The sequence below is a fragment of the Tachyglossus aculeatus genome, chromosome 27 (genome assembly GCF_015852505.1).
Source record: "Tachyglossus aculeatus isolate mTacAcu1 chromosome 27, mTacAcu1.pri, whole genome shotgun sequence".
Classification (NCBI taxonomy): domain Eukaryota; kingdom Metazoa; phylum Chordata; class Mammalia; order Monotremata; family Tachyglossidae; genus Tachyglossus; species Tachyglossus aculeatus.
Window position 1 is genome coordinate 1,514,741 of NC_052092.1, and position 16,912 is coordinate 1,531,652.

At 60.2% G+C, this 16,912-nt stretch overlaps 2 protein-coding genes across 13 annotated transcripts in view; one reads left to right on the forward strand and one right to left on the reverse strand.

The window, feature by feature from the left end:
* Positions 1-1,449: 1,449 nt before the first annotated feature.
* LRRC26 (leucine rich repeat containing 26) lies at positions 1,450-6,617 on the forward strand. Its single transcript, XM_038767729.1, has 5 exons — positions 1,450-1,987; positions 3,021-3,220; positions 5,382-5,521; positions 6,093-6,174; positions 6,612-6,617. The coding sequence occupies exons 1-5, from the start codon at positions 1,450-1,452 to the stop codon at positions 6,615-6,617; spliced, it is 966 nt and encodes a 321-aa protein (XP_038623657.1).
* GRIN1 (glutamate ionotropic receptor NMDA type subunit 1) overlaps positions 6,436-16,912 on the reverse strand; it is a 69,745-nt gene continuing 59,268 nt past the window's right edge. For 3 of the 12 annotated variants that reach the window (XM_038767831.1, XM_038767829.1, XM_038767830.1), the window contains exons 21-22: positions 14,819-14,929; positions 7,001-7,271 (exon numbers count right to left, since the gene is read on the reverse strand). In XM_038767831.1, the coding sequence (XP_038623759.1) occupies positions 7,155-7,271; positions 14,819-14,929 (228 nt within the window). In that variant the 3' untranslated portion in view covers positions 7,001-7,154. Of the gene's footprint in view, positions 6,771-7,000; positions 7,272-14,304; positions 14,424-14,818; positions 14,930-16,912 lie in introns of those variants that run through there. The other 9 variants (XM_038767832.1, XM_038767834.1, XM_038767839.1 and 6 more) reach the window with 7 other exon arrangements.

The window sequence follows — 16,912 nt, forward strand, 5'->3', positions numbered from 1 at the left end:
AGTTTGGGAAGCCCCGGGTGGCCCGGAGCTGGAGGTTAAGGAGTTGGAGAAGCCCCGGGGGTCCCGGAGCTGGAGGCTGGGGAGTCCCAGGAGCCCCAGAGTTGGAGGCTGAGGAGCCTGGGGAACCCCAAGAGTCCCAGAGCTGGAGGCTGAGTCTTCCCAGGAGCCCCGGATTTGGAGGCTGAGGAGTCCCAGGAGCCCCAGAGTTGGAGGTGGAGGAGCCTGGGGAACCCCAAGAGTCCCAGAGCTGGAGGCTGAGGAGTCCCAGGAGCCCTGGAGGTGGAGGTTACGGAGTTTGGGAAGCCCCGGGAGGCCCAGAGCTGGAGGCTGGGGAGTTCCAGGAGCCCTGGAGTTGGAGGCTGAGGAGCCTGGGGAACCCCAAGAGTCCCAGAGCTGGAGGCTGAGGAGTCCCAGGAGCCCCGGAGGTGGAGGTAGAGGAGCCTAGGGAACCCCAAGAGTCCCAGAGCTGGAGACTGAGGAGTCCCAGGAGCCCTGGAGGTGGAGGTTACAGAGTTTGGGAAGCCCTGGGAGGCCCAGAGCTGGAGGCTGGGGAGTTCCAGGAGCCCTGGAGTTGGAGACTGAGGAGCCTGGGGAACCCCAAGAGTCCCAGAGCTGGAGGCTGAGTCGTCCCAGGAGCCCCGGAGCTGGAGGCCGAGAAGTTCGAGGAGGCCGGGATGCCCCAGAAGTCCCAAAACTGGAGGCTGAGGAGTCTCAGGAGCCCCAGAGCTGGAGGCCGAGGAGCCCGGGGAGGCTGAGGAGGCAGAGGCGGCCCAGAGCCAGAGGCTGAGCTGACGTGGTGGCTGGCATAGAGCCGGCAGGCAGGTGCGTGGCTGGCAGCACAATGATATTTGTCCAGTGTCCCGCCCCGCCCCGTCCCATGGCCGCTCCCTCCCCCAGGAGCCCGGCCCGGGGCAGGAACTGCCCCAGCCCTGCAGCCGCAAAGATAATATTTGGCCAGGGCAGGGCACCCAAGGGGCACGGGCCTGCCGGCTGATGGACGGACGCTGCCCCACAGGGTGGACACCAGGCCCTGCCCAGGAGTCGAGACCCCCTCCCCGTCAATTCCCCAAATCCCGGGGTCCTGCACTGTCTGGGTGAGTGAGGGTCGGGGGGGTCCCCGGCTCTCCCCAGGTGACCCAGCCACGCTTCATGGCTGACTCCCTTTCTTTCCCTGTCCTGCTGTGGCTGCCCTTCTTGGCCTTGACCCTGATGGTGACCCCTGCTCCTTCTCCCCCCATGCCCCCAGCCCCATTTCAGGCCCAGGCTTCAGCCACGGCCGGGGCCCGGCCCCCCACCCCATTTCTGGCCCAGTCTCCAGCCCCCTCGGGGTCCCAGCCCCCAGCCCCATCTCTGGCCCAGCCCCCCATCCCATTTCTGGTCCAGTCTCCAGCCCCTTCGGGGTTCCAGCCCCCAGCCCCATCTCTGGCCCAGGTCCTGGCCTGCCCCGGTATGTGCGTCTGTGAGGGGCAGGGCCGCGTGGACTGTTCCAGGCAAAGCCTGCGCACCTTGCCTGGCACCCTGGATCCGGACACCCGTGTCCTGAGCTTCGGGCACAACCAGCTGGGCTCCCTGTCGGCCGGGGCCTTCTCCTGGCTGCCAGGCCTGCTCCGACTGGATCTGAAGGCCAACGGGATCCGGTCCGTCCACGGCCTGGCCTTCTGGGGCCTGGCAGCCCTCCGCGTCCTGGATCTGAGCTCCAATGAACTCCGCGCCCTGGAGCCCGGGACCTTCCTCCCTCTGCAGGCCCTCCGGGTCCTCGACCTGAGCGGGAACCGGCTGGCCCAGCTGGCCCCCGGGGGGCTGGGCCCGCTGCCCCTGCTGCAGGCCCTGACCCTGAAGGACAACGTGCTGCTGGCCCTGGAGCCGTCGGGCCTGGCCGGGCTGCCCCAGCTGCGTTGGCTGCAGCTGCACGGTAACCCCTGGAGCTGTGATTGCGGACTCCGGGACTTCCACGCCTGGCTCCAAAGCCACGGCCACCAAGTTCCAGGTGCGGAGGCGGGGTGAGGGTCCAGGGCTGGGGGGCGGCCAGGGGTCCCGGGGGAGATCCCGAGGCTTCGTGGACAAGAGGGTGGCTGGCCTTCCCTAAGCAGGGCAGTCTTCTGGGGGCCTGTTGGGTGGGGAGAGGACTTCTGGGACTGATGGGGTGGGGGGGTCACTGAGGCAGGGGCTCAGCTGAGAGTAGGAGGAGGTGGGGGAGAGAGGGAGAGAGAGAGAAGGAGGGAAGGAGGGAAGGAGAGAGGAGGGAGAGAAAAAGGGAGGAAAGGAGAGAAAGTGGGAGGGAGGGAGAGAGGGAGGAAGGGAAAGAGAGATGGAGGGAGAGAGAGAGGGGAGAGAGGGGGAGAGGGAGAAAGAGAGAGAAGGAAGGAGAGAGAGAGAAGAAAGGGAGCAGGAGAAAGGGAGGGGGAGAGAGGGAAAGAGGGAGAGAGAGAAGGAAGGAGAGAGGAGGGAGAGAGAGAAAGAAGAAAGGGGGAGGGAGAGGGGGAGAGGGAGAGAGGGAGAAAGAGAGAAGGAAGGAAAGAGAAGAGGGAGAAAGAGAGAGAAGGAAGAAGAGAAGGAAGGGGAAGGGAGAGAGGGAGAGGGAAAGAGGGAGAACGAGAGAGAAGGAAGGAGAGATAGAGGAGGGAGGGAGAAAGAGAAGGATGGAGAGAGAAGGGGAAGGGAGAGAGGGAGAGAGGGGGAAGAGAGAGAGGAGGGAGAGAGGGAGAGAAGAAGGGGAGAGAGGGAAGGGGGATAGGGAAAGAGGGAGAAAGAGAGAAGGAAGGAAGGAGAGAGAGAGGAGGGAGAGGAGGTTGGGAGGGAGGGAGAGAGAGAGAGAGAAGAGGGGAAGCGGGAGGAAAGAAGAGGGAAAAAGGGAATAGGGAGAAAGAGAGAGAGAGAGAAAGAGCTCTCCCCCGGATCCAGCCTGGGTGTCCGTCTGCGGGCCTGGGGGAGAGGGCCCTTGGAAGGGAGAGGGGCGTTACTGGGGAAGGGGCTCCCGGCCGGTCAGGGCAGCTGCCCCCGTCCCCTCCTGTCCCCTCCAGGAGCGGAGTCCCTGCTCTGCGCGACCCCCGAGCCCCTGAGCTTCAGCCCGGTGTCGGCGCTGACCAATGCGTCCTTCAGTCACTGCCGGAGCCGGCTGGGCCCGTGGGAGCTGGCCGTCGTCACCCTGCTGGGGCCCGCCTCCTTCCTGGCCAGCCTGGCCAGCTGCCTGCTCCTGGCCTCCCTGCGGACCCTCTGCCGGGCCCGCCCCCGCCCCCGCCCCCGCCCCCGCCGGCCCTCCAAGCCCCCCCCCCAAGCCCCCCAGGCCCGCCCCGCCGCCCATGACCCCCGTGTGACCCCTCGGGGGGCGAGGCCTGGTGGGGGGGGGAGCCCCTTCCCCCGAAGCAGCAGAAGAGGAGCCGACTGACCGTTGGAACAAGGTTCTTTATGACCCCCCCAACCCCCTCCCCTGGTGGGCTGCAGAGATGCCAGACCCTCAGCGGGGGGCGAGGAGAGCCCCCCCCCCCCCCGCCAGGCTGCTCCCCCTGACCCTCCTGGGGTCCCCCACCCCAAGAAGAGACCCCCCCAAGGACTCTCCCAGACTTCAGGCAGCATGGGCGTCCGTCCAGCCTGAGAGACCACCAGCTGCTGCAGTGTTCTTGTCTTGGGGAGGGGGACATTGAAAAGTGGTGTCACACCCCTAGGCTCGGAAAATTCAATACGACCACCCCCTTGGGCCGCGCTGATTGACAGGAGGGATGCCCGGGCTCGGTGGTGGCTTGGGAGGGGGTCGGAGAGACTGGGTAGGGGGTGGGGGGCCCCTTGTGTCCGTGGGAGCAGACTGTGTCCCGTTCCCCGCCCCCGGCCCCTTCCACAGGGGGACAAGCGGCCATCCCATCTCTGGCCACCCATCTCTCCCGGTCCAGGTCCTTTTCTCGGGGGGGTGGGAGGGCGTGGGGGTGCCCATCTAAATCAGAGCCAGGGACAACAAACCCTGCAGTTAGGTAGAGGGGGGGGGGGGACCAGAGAGGGGGAGCCTGAAGAGAAGGGGGAGCAGAGAGGGGGAGCCTAGCCCTTGGAAGAGGGGATTAGAGTGGGGAGAGTCTAGCTCTTGGACTAGAGTCTGGCCCTGGGATGGTTAGGCCGGAGGAGGGGGACCCTGGCCCTTGGAAGGGGGAGCTCAGCTGGGGAGACTGGCCCTGCCAGAGGGGAGCAGAGGGGGGAGAGTCTGGCCCTTGGGAGAGGGGAGCAGAGAGGGGGAGACAGGCCCTGCTACAGGGGAGAAGAGAGGGCAAGTCTGGCTCTCGGGAAAAGGGAGCAGAGAGGGGGAGTCAGGCCCTGCTAGGGGGAGCAGAGAAGGGAAGTCTGTCTCTTAGGAGAGGGGAGCAGAGAGGGGGAGACAGTCCCTGCTAGAGGGGAGCAGAGAGGGGAGAGTCTGGCCCTTGGGAGAGGGGAGCAGAGAGGGGGAGACAGGCCCTGCTACAGGGGAGCAGAGAAGGGAAGTCTGGCTCTTGGGAGAGGGGAGCAGAGAGAGGGAGACAGACCCTGCTACCGGGGAGCAGAGAGGGCAAGTCTGGTTCTTGGGAGAGGGGAGCAGAGAGGGGGAGACAGGCCCTGTTAGAGGGGAGCAGAGAGGGGAAAGTCTGGCCCTTGGGAGAGGGGAGCAGAGAGGGGGAGACAGGCCCTGCTAGAGGGGAGCAGAGAAAGGAAGTCTGGCTCTTGGGAGAGGGGAGCAGAGAGAGGGAGACGGACCCTGCTAGAGGGGAGCAGAGAGGGCAAGTCTGGCCCTTGGGAGAGGGGAGCAGAGAGGGGGAGTCTGGCCCTGCTACAGGGGAGCAGAGAGGGGAGAGTCTGGCCCTTGGGAGAGGGGAGCAGAGACGGGGAGACAGGCCCTGCTACAGGGGAGCAGAGAGGGCAAGTCTGGCTCTTGGGAGAGGGGAGCAGAGGGGGAGACGGGCCCTGCTACAGGGGAGCAGAGAGGGCAAGTCTGGCTCTTGGGAAAGAGGAGCAGAGAGGGGGAGTCTGGCCTTGGTGGAGGGGAGAAGAGAGGGGGAGCTTGGCCCTGGGAAGTGGGAGCAGAGATGGGGAAACTGGCTCTGGGACAGGGGAGCAGAGAGGGGAAAGTCTGGGCTTTGGGAAAGGGGGAGCAGAGAGGCCTAGCCCTCGGGATGGGGGACAAGAGAAGGCGAGCCTGGCCTGGAAGAAGGGGGGAAAGGGGAAGAGAGAGGAAAAGAGCCTGGCCCTGGGGAGGTGGGTTCGGGGGTTCGGGGAGCAGAGAAGGGGGAGCACAGTCCCTCGGAGGGCCGGGTGGCAAACAGTAGTCCAGCCTGCTGGGAAGCAGGGGGGCCGCTTTCTCTTGGTCCCCGGAGACGGGGGGGGGGGGGGGGGGGGGCTCCCCTGAGTCTTCCCCCCTCCTGGTAAAGCCCTGGGCCCCCCAGAGCCTGGCGGGGAGGTGCTCAGGAAATCTGCCCCAAAGCCCACCGGATGGGACCCTCCTCACTGGCCCGGCCACCCGGCTGCTGACCGAGCTTCCCCCGCAGCCGGCACCCCGGCAGGAGGGGAAGTGAGGCTCTCCGGGCAGGGTAAACTGAGGCAGCCTGGCTCTCCCTGGGTCCAGCTGTACGGAGAAGACAGTCCAGCTCTCCCCGGTCCCGCTGGGTAAACTGAGGCAGGCTGGCTCACTCCGGGGGTCCAGCTGTGCGGAGAACACAGTCCATCTCTCCCCCGGGTCCAGCTGAGTAAACTGAGGCAGCCTGAGTCCAGCTGTGCGGAGAACACAGTCCAGCTCTCCCCCCGGTCCCGCTGGGTAAACTGAGGCAGCCCGGGTCCAGCTGTGCGGAGAACACAGTCCAGCTCTCCCCCCGGTCCCGCTGGGTAAACTGAGGCAGCCCGGGTCCAGCTGTGCGGAGAACACAGTCCAGCTCTCCCCCGGTCCCGCTGGGTAAACTGAGGCAGCCCGGCTCGCCCTGGATCCAGCTGCGCAGAGAACACAATCCAGCCCTCCTCCGGTCCAGCTGGGTAAGCTGAGGCAGCCTGGCTCTCCCCCCCGGTCCAGCTGGGCAAACCGAAGCAGGCCAGCTCTCCCCCGGTCCAGGTGGGTAAACCGAGGCAGCCTGGCTCACCCCGGGGTCCAGCTACGCAGAGAACACAATCCAGCTCCCCCCCACCCCGGCCCAACTGGGCAAGCTGAAGCAGGCCAGCTCTCCCCCGGTCCAGGTGGGTAAACCGAGGCAGCCTGGCTCTCCCCCGGCAAAGCTGGGTAAACTGAGGCAGCACTGGTCTCTCCGGGTCCAACTCGCTGGGAAAACAGTCCAGTTCTCCCCGGGCCGGGCTGAGAGAGGAGGGGAGGGCGGCGTCCTTTCCCCCCAGTCCCCCTTTGGCTTTCATCTCGTCTCCAGCCCCCAGCCCCCGGACACCGGGGACCTCTCCACCCCCCTGTCCCCCCTCCCCAGCTCTAGGGACCCCCACCCCGGGGCAGCAGATGCCCCCCTCTCCCCCTCGGTGGGGCCGGATGGGCAGACAGGCGAAGGGGGGGGTAGGGAGAAGCAGGGGGGGGACCCCGATGGTGATGGGGGTCTGGGGGTGCCCCCCCCCCACCCTTGGGCCTTCCCGGTGAGGGGTCCTGGGGCCCCCCGGGGTCCCGGGGCCCGTAGTCCTGACCCGGCAGGTCCTAGTGGGAACCGGGCCGGTTGGGGGGAGGTCGGGGCTGGGGGGGTGGGGGGGAGATCCGGGTGGCCCCCGCCTCACACCACGGTGCTGACCGAGGGGTCTGACAGGTTCAGCTGCCCAGGGATATCAGTGGGATGGAACTGCTGCAAAATACAAATACACAGACAAGGGGAGGGATTAGGGTTAGCTCGCCCGGGGGGCCGGGGGGCGCGGGCGGGGGGCTCACGGGGCCACCGGACGCCCAGGCTGGCGCTGCTGGGGGGCGGGGGGGGGTCTCCGGGGAGGGAGGGGTCGGGGGCAGCAGGCCAGGAGCAGCGGCGGCGGCGGCGGCGGCGGCGGCGGGGGGCAACGGGGTGGGGGACCAGGGGAGGGGGCGGCATCCTCCTCTTGCTTCAGGGATTTGACCAGGATGCTTTGCGGTTGGCCGGAGTGAGGATGGGGGCGCGGGGAAGGGCTCCAGGGCCGGGGTCGCCTGGGGACGGGGGGAGGGGGGCGGGCAGAGGCGGTGGGCAGAGGAGGTGGGCGTCTCAGCTCTCCCTATGGCGGGAACACATCTTGAACTCTCCCTCCTCCCTCTCAATAGCTCTTCGCGGCAGCACCGTGTCTTTTTGGTTTTGCAAAGCGCCGCGTCCACCCCCGGTACTCTATAAATAAGAATCAACAATCAATACCCGCTGGACTGGTCCGGCCAGCGGGCCCCCTGGGGACCCCGAGAGCCCCCCTCCCCACCCCACACTTCCCCCCCACCCCAACCCCAAGCTCCCTCCCACGCCCCAGCCCCCCACCCCATCCCTCCCCAAGGTCTGATTCCAGCCTGGAGAGTCTGAGACCCAAGTGACCTCCCTTCCCCCAACCCGGGGGAAGGGGCAGTCGTCCCCCCCCACAAATATCTCCCCCCCTTACTGGGGACCCCCTCCTTGACCCCCAGAACTCAGAGCTGAACTGGGGGAGGCACCCCAGTCATCCCCTCCTACCCCATCCCCAAGTTCCACTAGACTGTAATCTCTGCGAGTGCAGGGACCGTGTCAACCAACCCTGTTGCAAGCGCTTAGTGCAGTGCTCCGCACACAGAAGGCGCTTAATCAATACCACTGGTTGATGGATCGATCGACTGAATTGGTTCACCCCACCTTCCTCTCCGGACCCCCTCTGCCTCCACCTTTCCATCCTCTGCAGCGTAGCGTTAGTGGCCAGAGCCCGGGCCTGGGCATCAGAAGGACCTGGGTTCTAATCCCAGCTCTGCCACGCGTCTGCTGCGTGACCTTGGGACAGTCACCTCACTTCTCTGGGCCTTGGTTCCCTCATCTGTCAAATGGGGATGAAGACTGGTGAGCCCCAGGTGCGACAACCTGATTACCTCGTATCTACCCCGGTGCTTAGGACAGTGCTCGACGCCTAGTAAGCCCATACCAAATAAGTTCATTACTATTCATGCATTCAGCCGTATTTATTGAGTGCCTACTGTGTGAAAAGCACTGTACTAAGCACTTGTTATTATTATTATGATCTGAAGAAGTGGCATTGCCACCCACCCTATCTGCTCTGGGCTCCCCAGAATTGGATCGGTGCTAGAGCTGGTGAGTAGGTGATGGTCAGCCCTTTCTCCTCAGAGTTCCTCACTGTCTGGAGGTAGTGGTCCCTCTCCATTGCCTCCCCTTTTCCCTTCAGCCTCCTCCTTCCCCTATCCAGGGGGATCGAGGAGGGGGCCAAGAGCTCAGCGCAGTGCTCTGCACATAGTAAGCACTCGATTAATGCCGTCGATTGAGGGGATAGGATATGCCAGCCCGGAGTACCCTGAAGGCCAACTGATCCCTGGCTCTTGAGGAGTCGGTGGTGGGGAGAGGGGGAACCCCTATCCTCTGGGAACCCCAAGATAGCATCTTCCTGGTTGTGCGCGGCTGGGGGGGCCTGGGGAGGGGGCTGCGGGCCGCCCGAGCTGAGGAGCCCCCCTCCGTATCTGCCTGGGCCTGGATCCCTCCTCTCGGCCCGAACTTCAGCCTTGCCCACACACGCCTGCCTCTTCCCTTCCTGAACGTCACTCCAGAGCTGGATTGGGGCCTGCTCTTAAGGCCGGAGGCTGGGGATGGGGGGCTATCAGGCCCCCCTCCCAGCCTGGAGACCCCTACCCACCCACCCCCGCCCGGCCTCTTTCCCAGAACCCGGGGCTGAGTCGGGGGGGCCCAGAACCCCAATCCCCAGGAAGGCCCAAAGCCCAACAAACTGGAACAAGCAGAGAGCCCCCGGCTGGTAGCCCCATCCCACCTCCACCTCCCACCGGTCACCCCAGGCCCACACGGAGACCACATGGAGAATGCAACACGCATGGCTCTGGTGAGGTGAGACAGGCCCCCCCAGGGGGTGGGGGGGGACGGGGGATGGGGGTGGGAGGGGGCAGGCAGGAGGGCACAGAAGGGTCGGGAGACAGCAGGACAGAGTCACATGCCTCCGGCTCTCCGGGCCCTGCTGGGACGGGCAGAGAGAAAACGGGGAGTGACCACAACCAGGAGAGTCCGACACACAAAAGAAAAAGGAAAATCAAAAAAGAGAAGAAGTTGTGAGAGCATTCTCCCCAAGTGGCGTCCAGACGGTGGCCGGCTGGTTCCTGTCCGCCCCCCCCCTCCTCCTCCTCCTCCTCTTCCACCCCCTCCATCTCCCGGCTCTCCCAGCCCCTGGACCGGGCCCTGGGCCCCAGACAGGCTCTGTGACTGAAGACTGACTGACCGACTGACCGACTGACCAACTGACCGGTGACAACACAGGGCACCGTCGGGATGGGTGTGTTGGAGTCATGGGATGGCCGGAGAGAGTGAGAGGGAGACGGGGAGATGGAGGGAGACACGGAGAGAGAGAGAAAAGGAGAGAGGGACAGAGAGGGAAGTGGGCGGGGGAGAGAGAGGCGGGGAGATGGAGGTCAAGGAGAGCGCAAGAGGGACAGGGAGATGGAGAGAGAGATACAGAGGGAGAGAAAAGGGGAAAGACAAAGAGAGACAGAGACAGGGAGGCGGAGATAAAAGAGAGAGCAAGAGAGACAGGGAGATGGAGAGAGAGGTGGAGAGAGATACAGAGAGAGAGAAAAAGGGAAAGACAAAGAGAGACAGAGACAGGTATGGAGATGGAGATAAAAGAGAGCAAGAGAGAGGGATATGAAGAGAGACACAGAGAAAGAGACAAGGGAAGAAAGACAAAGAGAGACAGGGAGAGAGGGGGAAATGGAGATAAAAGAGAGAGCAATAGAGGGAGGTGGAGAGAGACACCCAGAGAAAGAAAAAGAGAGACAGGAAGACAGAGCAAGATGGAGATAAGAGAGAGAGGGAGATGGAGAGACGCACACAGAGAGAAAAGGAGATGAGAGGGAGATGGGGAGAGGGAGATGGAGACACACTGAAGGAGAGAGCAAGAGAGGGAGATATGGAGACAGAGAGAAAAGGAGGGGGTGAGAGAGATGGGGGATGGAGAGAGACACAGAGAATGGAAGAGAGATTCAGAGAGACAAGGAAATGGGGAGACCTAGAGAAAGAGCAGGGAGATGGAAAGAGACCCAGAGAGAGAAAAAGAGAGAGGCAGATGATGGAGAGAGTCTCAGAGAGAAAAGGAATGAGATGGAGAGACCAGGAGAGACCAGGAGAGACAGAGTGAAAAGGTGAGAGCGAGAGACATGGGAGTGGGAGAGACACACCGAGAAAGAGAGAGAGGTGGAGGTGAACACAGAAGAGGGGTAGACAGACTGACACAGAAAAGGAAAGAGAGAAAAGGTGTGTGAAAGAGACAGGGAGATGGAGAGAGACACACAGAGGGAGACAGGGAGATGGAGAGAGACACAGAGAGCGGGAGAGTGAAAAGAAGAGTGCGAGACAAGGGATGAAGAGAGAGACAATAAGAGACACAGTCTCCCGCTCTAAACTGTAAGCTCTCCATGTGGAGGGAACAGCCCTGCCAACTCTGTTGTATTGTACTCTCCCAAATACTTAGCACATAGTACATAGTGTTCTGCACATAAGTGCTCATTAAATACCATTGATGATGAGAGAAATGAAGAGAGATGGGGAGATGGAGGGAAACGCAAAGAGAGAAATGAAAGATTGAGAGAGTGCTGGAGAGAGAAAGAGGGCAAGAGAGAAAGGTAGAGAGGGAGAGAGGGAGATGATGAGAAACGCAAAGATAGAAGAGAGTGAGAGAGACAAGGAGACAAAGAGAGATGCCCTGAGATACAGGGAGATGAAGAGAGACACACAGACAGGAGAGGAGAGATGGACAGATGAAGAGATACACAGGCCAAGAGGAGGAGAGAGTGAGAGAGACAGGGAGGTGAAGAGAGACAGAGAGAGGAAAGAACAAGAAAGGGAAATGAAGAGAGACACAGAGAGAGGAGGAGAGAGTGACAGAGACAGGGAGATGTCGAGAGAAATACAGAGAAGGGGAGAGAGTGAGAGACAGGGAGGTGAAAAGAGACAGAGGAGAAAAGAGCAAGAAAGGGAGATGAAGAGAGACACAGAGAGGAGAAAGCAAGAGACAGGGAGATGAAGAGAGACACAGAGGGAGAGGAGGAGAGAGTGAGAGACAGGAAGGTGAAGAGATGCAGAGAGGAGAGAATGAGAGAGACAGGGTGGTGAAAAGATGCAGAAGAGAGGAGAGAATGAGAGACACATGGAGGTGAAGTGAGATTCAGAGAGGAGGAGAGAGTGAGAGACAGGAAGGTGAAGAGATGCAGAGAGGAGAGAATGAGAGAGACAGAGGGGTGAAGAGATGCCGAAAAGAGGAGAGAATGAAAGAGACAGGGAGGTGAAGAGAGATTCAGAGAGGAGGAGAGAGTGAGAGATAGGGAGGTGAAAAGAGACAGAGAGAGGAGGAAAGAGCAAGAAAGGGAAATGAAGGGAGACACAGAGAGGAGAAAGCAAGAGAGACAGGGAGATGAAGAGAGATTCAGAGATAAGGAGAGAGTGAGAGACAAGGAGGTGAAGAGATGCAGACAGGAGGAGAGAATGAGAGAGACAGGGAGATGAAGAGATGCAGACGAGGAGACAGAGCTTAGTTCAGTGCTCTGCACACAGTAAGCGCTCAATAAATACAATTGAATGAATGAATGAATGAGAGCGAAACAGGGAGATGAGAGGAGGAGAGAGTGAGAGACAGGGAGGTGAAGAGAGGCACACAGAGAGGGAGAGCCCAAGATAGAGGCGAGATCGGAGGGAAACAGAGTCAAAATCGAAACACGGAGAAAGTGACAGAGAGGCCTGAGCCAGCCAGACGGAGAGACGTGAGGGAATCAGCTGAGATACAGAGAGGCAGAGGCAGACAAACAGCTTGAGACAGACAGAGAGACAGAGAAAGACAAGAGTTCTAGGGAGAAAATATCTGTCTCCCGCGCTAGGCCGTAAGCTCCCCGAGAGCAGGGACCGCATCTGTTTACTCTGTGGTACTCCTCTGTGGTACCAAGCGCTTAGTACTGTGCTCTGCACATAGTAAGCGCTCAATAAATACCGTCAATTGGTTGATTAATACATTGATCAATACAGTAGAGTGCTCTGCCCACTCAGTAAGTGCTCTATAAATACCAGGTGGTGTTTCCCGGTCTGCTGGTGTTTGGATTCACCATTTTTGAGGAACTACTGCCCTTTGGATGAAGGCATCGCATTTTCCCTCTAAGGAGCAGTATTGCAGAAGGGAGGGCTTCCTGGAGGCAGGGGGCTGCCAATTTGGGGGAGCCTTGAGCAGGCCCTGCTCTGCAGCTGAAGCCGCTCTAAGCACTCTTACGCTTAGTACAGTGCTCTGTGCACAGTTAAACGCTCAGTTAATACCACTGATTGATTATATGGGCCTTTGAATGTGACCATTGGAAGCAGGGGAGAGAAGCCAGCGTGGCCTAGTGGGAAACAGCCCGGGCCTGGGAATCAGAGGACCCGAGTTCTACTCCCAGCTCTGCCGCTTGCCTGTTGTGTGACCTTGGGCCAGTCACTTCACTTCTCTGGGCCTCAGTGACCTGATCTGTAAAATGGGGATGAAGACTGTGAGCTCCATGTAGGGTCTTGGATTTTATCCAACTTGATTACCTTGAATCTACCTCAGCGTTAAGTACAGTGCCTGGCACATAGTAGGCATTTAACAAAAGCCACAATTACAATTCTCTGGGCCTCAGTTCCCTCCTCTGTAAAATGGGGATTTGGGAGCTTGGCTCTCTTTCCGTGAGCTCTGCGTGAGTCCCATGAAGGAGAGGAAATTCCCTCATAACTACCCCAGCACTCAGTTCAGTGGTTAGCACATAGTAGATGCTTAACGGATATAAATAGCAATAATAATAATGAATAATAATAACACCCTTGGAGGTCAAAAGTGGTAGATTCAAAGCAAATTGAAGGTAACACTCAACAGAAGCAGCATGGCCCAGTAGATAGAGCGGGGGGCCTGGGTGTCAGAAGGACCTGGGTTCTAATTCTGCCTCTGCCACGCGTCTGCTGTGAGACCTTGGGCCAGTCATTTAACTTCTCTGGCCCCGTGAGCCCCATGTGGGACAGGGACTGTGTCCGACCTGATTGGCTTGTATCTGCTCCAACGCTTAGTTGAGTGCCTGGCACATAATAAGCACTTAGCAAATCCCTTAAAAAAACACACAGTAGGTGTTGAATGTGTGAAATCTGAGCAGCCAATATCTCAGTTGCATCGTCCTCTCTCAAACACTTAGTACAGTGCTCTGCCCACAGTGAGCACTGATTGATTGATTGATCAGTAGGCCCAAGAGAGCTTAGGACGAATTCCTGCTCATCGTGGGCAGAGAATGTGTCCATTGTTGCAGCGTACTCTCCCAAGCGCTTAGTACAGTGCTCTGCACACTGTAAGCGCTCAGTATATACGATCGACTGACTGACTGACTGGATGAGTGATGGGGGAGCCGGAGGGAATGGTAGGTTGTAAAGGGAGGAGTGAGGGGGCAAAACCAGACACCAAGGAGAACAAGTGTCTCGCTGTTCCTCGAAGCGTCCTGTTGCCACCTTCAGAGACGGAATGGATTATTGGTCTCTTCCAGAATGGCTCTCCCCATCAATCAATCGGGCAGTTGGATTTATTGAGGGCTTCCTGAGTGCAGAGCACTGTACTAAGCGCTTGGGGGAGTCCAATAAAGCAGAGTTCGTAGATGCGTTCCCTGCCCGCAACGCGCTTACCAACTCTTAGCCCTGGAACGCCCTCCCTCTTCAAATCCGACAGACAATGACTCTCCCCCTCTTTAAAGCCTTATCGAAGGCCTGCCTCCTCCAAGAGGCCTTCCCTGATTAAGTCCTCCTTTCCTCTTCTCCCACTCCCTTCTGCATCGCCCTGACTCGTTCCCTTCCTTCATCCCCCCTCCCAGCCCCACACCACTTATATCCATCTCTGTCATTTATATATCTGCTTTGATGTCTGTCTCCACCCCTGTAAACTCGCTGTGGGTGGAGAATATGTCTGTTTATTGTTGTACTCTCCCAAGCGCTTAGTACAGTGCTCTGCACACGGCAAACGCTCAATAAGTACAATTGAATGAATGAGCGGAGGTCTTAGACTGTGTTTTTGGGGGATTTCCACCAGAAATAGGGGAGAATACTTCAAGGGTCTTGCTACCATGCCAGCCCGAGGCTAGGGTTGCAGGGGGGACTCCCAGCCCCCAGAATCTAGACTGGGATGGAGTCAAACCAAGATCTAGAGACAGACCTGAAGAGGGAAGAGGTGAGAGACAGAAGATGGGAAGAGAGATGGAGGCCGACGGAGTCAGACAGGGTCGCAGCCGATTGAAGAGGAAACGGTCAGAAGCTGAGATGACGGTGAAGGGACTGAGGAAGACAGAAAATTGGAGGGGGGAGAAATCGAGAAATTAGCAGATGCAAAGAGACAGAGAGAGAGAGAATTCAGTGAGAAGGAGGGAGGGAGACAGATCAAGAGGAGAGAGGAAGAGACAGAGACAGGAGAGAGAGGCAGAGATGAGGTAAGAAAGGCAGAAAAGGGAGAGAGGGTGGGAGAGGGAGAGGGAGAAAAGGAGAGGGGGAGAGGGAGAGGAGAAAAAGAGGGAGTGGGAGAGGGAAGAGAGAGGGAGAGGAAAAGAGGGGAGGGAGAGAAGAGAGATAGAGAGAAAGAGGGAGGGGGAGAGAAAGAAAGGGAGAGTAGAGAGAGGAGAAAGGAGAGAGAGAGAGAAAGGAGAGAGCCAGGGGAGATTCTTTCTCCCTCTTACCGTGTCTTTGGAAGACCTACGCCTCTTGAAGCTGGAAGCCAGAGAAGATGTGATGGACCTAAATGTGGCTTTCTTTTTAGGGTCGGGTTCTGCTCTACCACTTTTTCTATCCTAAAATGAATATGTATAAGTGATTAGATCTCTAATGAGAGGGCACACCTCCTTTGCCCTCTTGAGTTGCCCGGGGGCCTGGGCCCAGGCCTGGCATGACATGGCTCTTGGCAACGCCCACTGGCCTCCTGGCAACGCTTCACCTCTGGGACAGGCGGTTGGTGGGGGGCGGGCGATCTCTCTTCTTTGGGGGGGTGGGCTGTGACTGGTGAGGGAAGGGGTGGGGGGCTCTCCTCTGGCTAACGCTGAGTCTCTGAGGGGAAGGGTCATCGCTGTCCCCATGGCCCTCTCTCTCTTTCTCTCTCTCTGCTTCCGGCCAGCCTCCGGGCCCCGGGAGAGACTCGTCAGGCCAACCCCGCCTACCCCCGCCTACCCCCGACCGAGGTGCCCCCGAACTGGGCCTTGCCACTGGGCTAGAGCATGCCAACTTCTCCAGGGAGGGAGGAGGCCAGAGGCAGGGAGATGGTGGCCCCGGAAGCCTGGAAAAGAGGCAGCGGAGATTTAGACGGCGCGTTGCGTCCGAGGAGCGAGACTCTTGGCCCGGGAGGTCACCGGGGCAAGAGGAAGGTAGAGAGGAAGAGCAGGAAGACAGGCTTGGGGAGGGAATGGAGGCGGGGAGGGGGGCCGGAGTCGGACCGGGGGGTCCGACCTGGTCTCCCGAGCAGAAAGGGGAGGGAAGAAGCTGGTGGGGAGGGAGAGATGGGGCCAGCAGGGGTCTGTGGCTCGTGGGGCTGGTGGGGTGGACGGTGCAGAGAGGCCTGGTGGGCGTTTCTTCCCCAGGACGGGGTCCGCTGAGTCAAAAGGCTGGGGAGAGGGTCCAATTTCCAGGGGCCCGGCTCGGTCTCGTCCCCAAGTACAAGCAGAGGGGCAGTGGGTCAGAGGGTGGGCCGGACTCTTACACTTCCCCGAGACACCTCAAGACCCCCCAGCTCACCCCCAGCCCCTCCACCGGCTCCTAGTGAGGAAGAGCCTTGGCTTGTCTTTCCACTCTCGGAGAAGGAGACCCCGTGGGTGGGACCTCCCGCTCTCTTGTACCCCAACCCCTCTGTCTGCCCTCCTGTTCAGCGTAGTGGATAGCGCACGGGCCCGGGAGCCAGAAGGTCACGGGTTCTAACCCTGGTTCCACCCCCTTGTCTGCTGCGTGACCACAAACAGGTCACTCCACTTCTCTGGGCCTCAGTTACCTCATCTGTAAAAAATGAGGATTAACAGGGCGAGCCCCATGTGGGACGGGGACTGTGTCCAACCTGATTAACTCATATCTACCCCAGCGCTTAGAACAGTGCTTGGTGCACAGTAAGTGCTTAACAAGTACCATTATTATTATTGTAAGTAGAAGCCAGGCCTGTCAGAAAGGGGTGGGGAAGAGGAAGCCGCAGCTAGAGGATGGCTACTTTTGGTAGGAAGAGGAAATAGAAGAGATGCGTCGGCAAGCGTCAATGGATTGGGTCGTCAGTTCTCAGCCAGCAGCATTCTTGGGTCTAAACTGGTCCCTCACCCTTTGTGTGTACCCGGGGGGTATTTTCCCGGGCACGGTAGCCTCAGGATGGACGTGGCCATCCCGGGAATGGGGGCCCACTCGGGCAGAGCACAATCCGGCATTTCATATCCCTTGCCGACAATCCCGCTTTCCATCTAGGACCACTTTTTCCCTCCTCCCCCTCCTGAGGCTACTGGGACCTCGATATGGAGTCCCGCTGGCCGGGGAAAGAGGCAACCCCGGAGGCAGGGGATGAGGGAGGAGGAGGAGGTGACACTGGGGAGGCCAGATCCGCTTCCCCGGGGTCGGCCCAGCGGCTAGGATCCGGAGAAGCTTGGCCCCCGGCTGGGGCGTCAGGACTCCTGGGGTCCGGGCTGCTTCGCCCTGACTCCACGCACCCCGGTTGGGTCATGGATCGGGTCTGATTGGATGCTCTTGTAGCATCCCCAGCGCTCAGTACAGTGCCCACAGCACATAGCCAGCGCTCAGCGTCTTCCACCGCG

Bases quoted from the DNA above. Each gene is read 5' to 3' on its own strand.
- LRRC26 (XM_038767729.1), top strand. From the start codon at position 1,450: ATGTGCGTCTGTGAGGGGCAGGGCCGCGTGGACTGTTCCAGGCAAAGC. The intron at 1,988-3,020 runs GTGCGGAGGCGG...TGTCCCCTCCAG, and splicing joins CCACGGCCACCAAGTTCCAG to GAGCGGAGTCCCTGCTCTGC. The intron at 5,522-6,092 runs GTGAGGCTCTCC...CCCGGGGTCCAG, and splicing joins GCACCCCGGCAGGAGGGGAA to CTACGCAGAGAACACAATCC.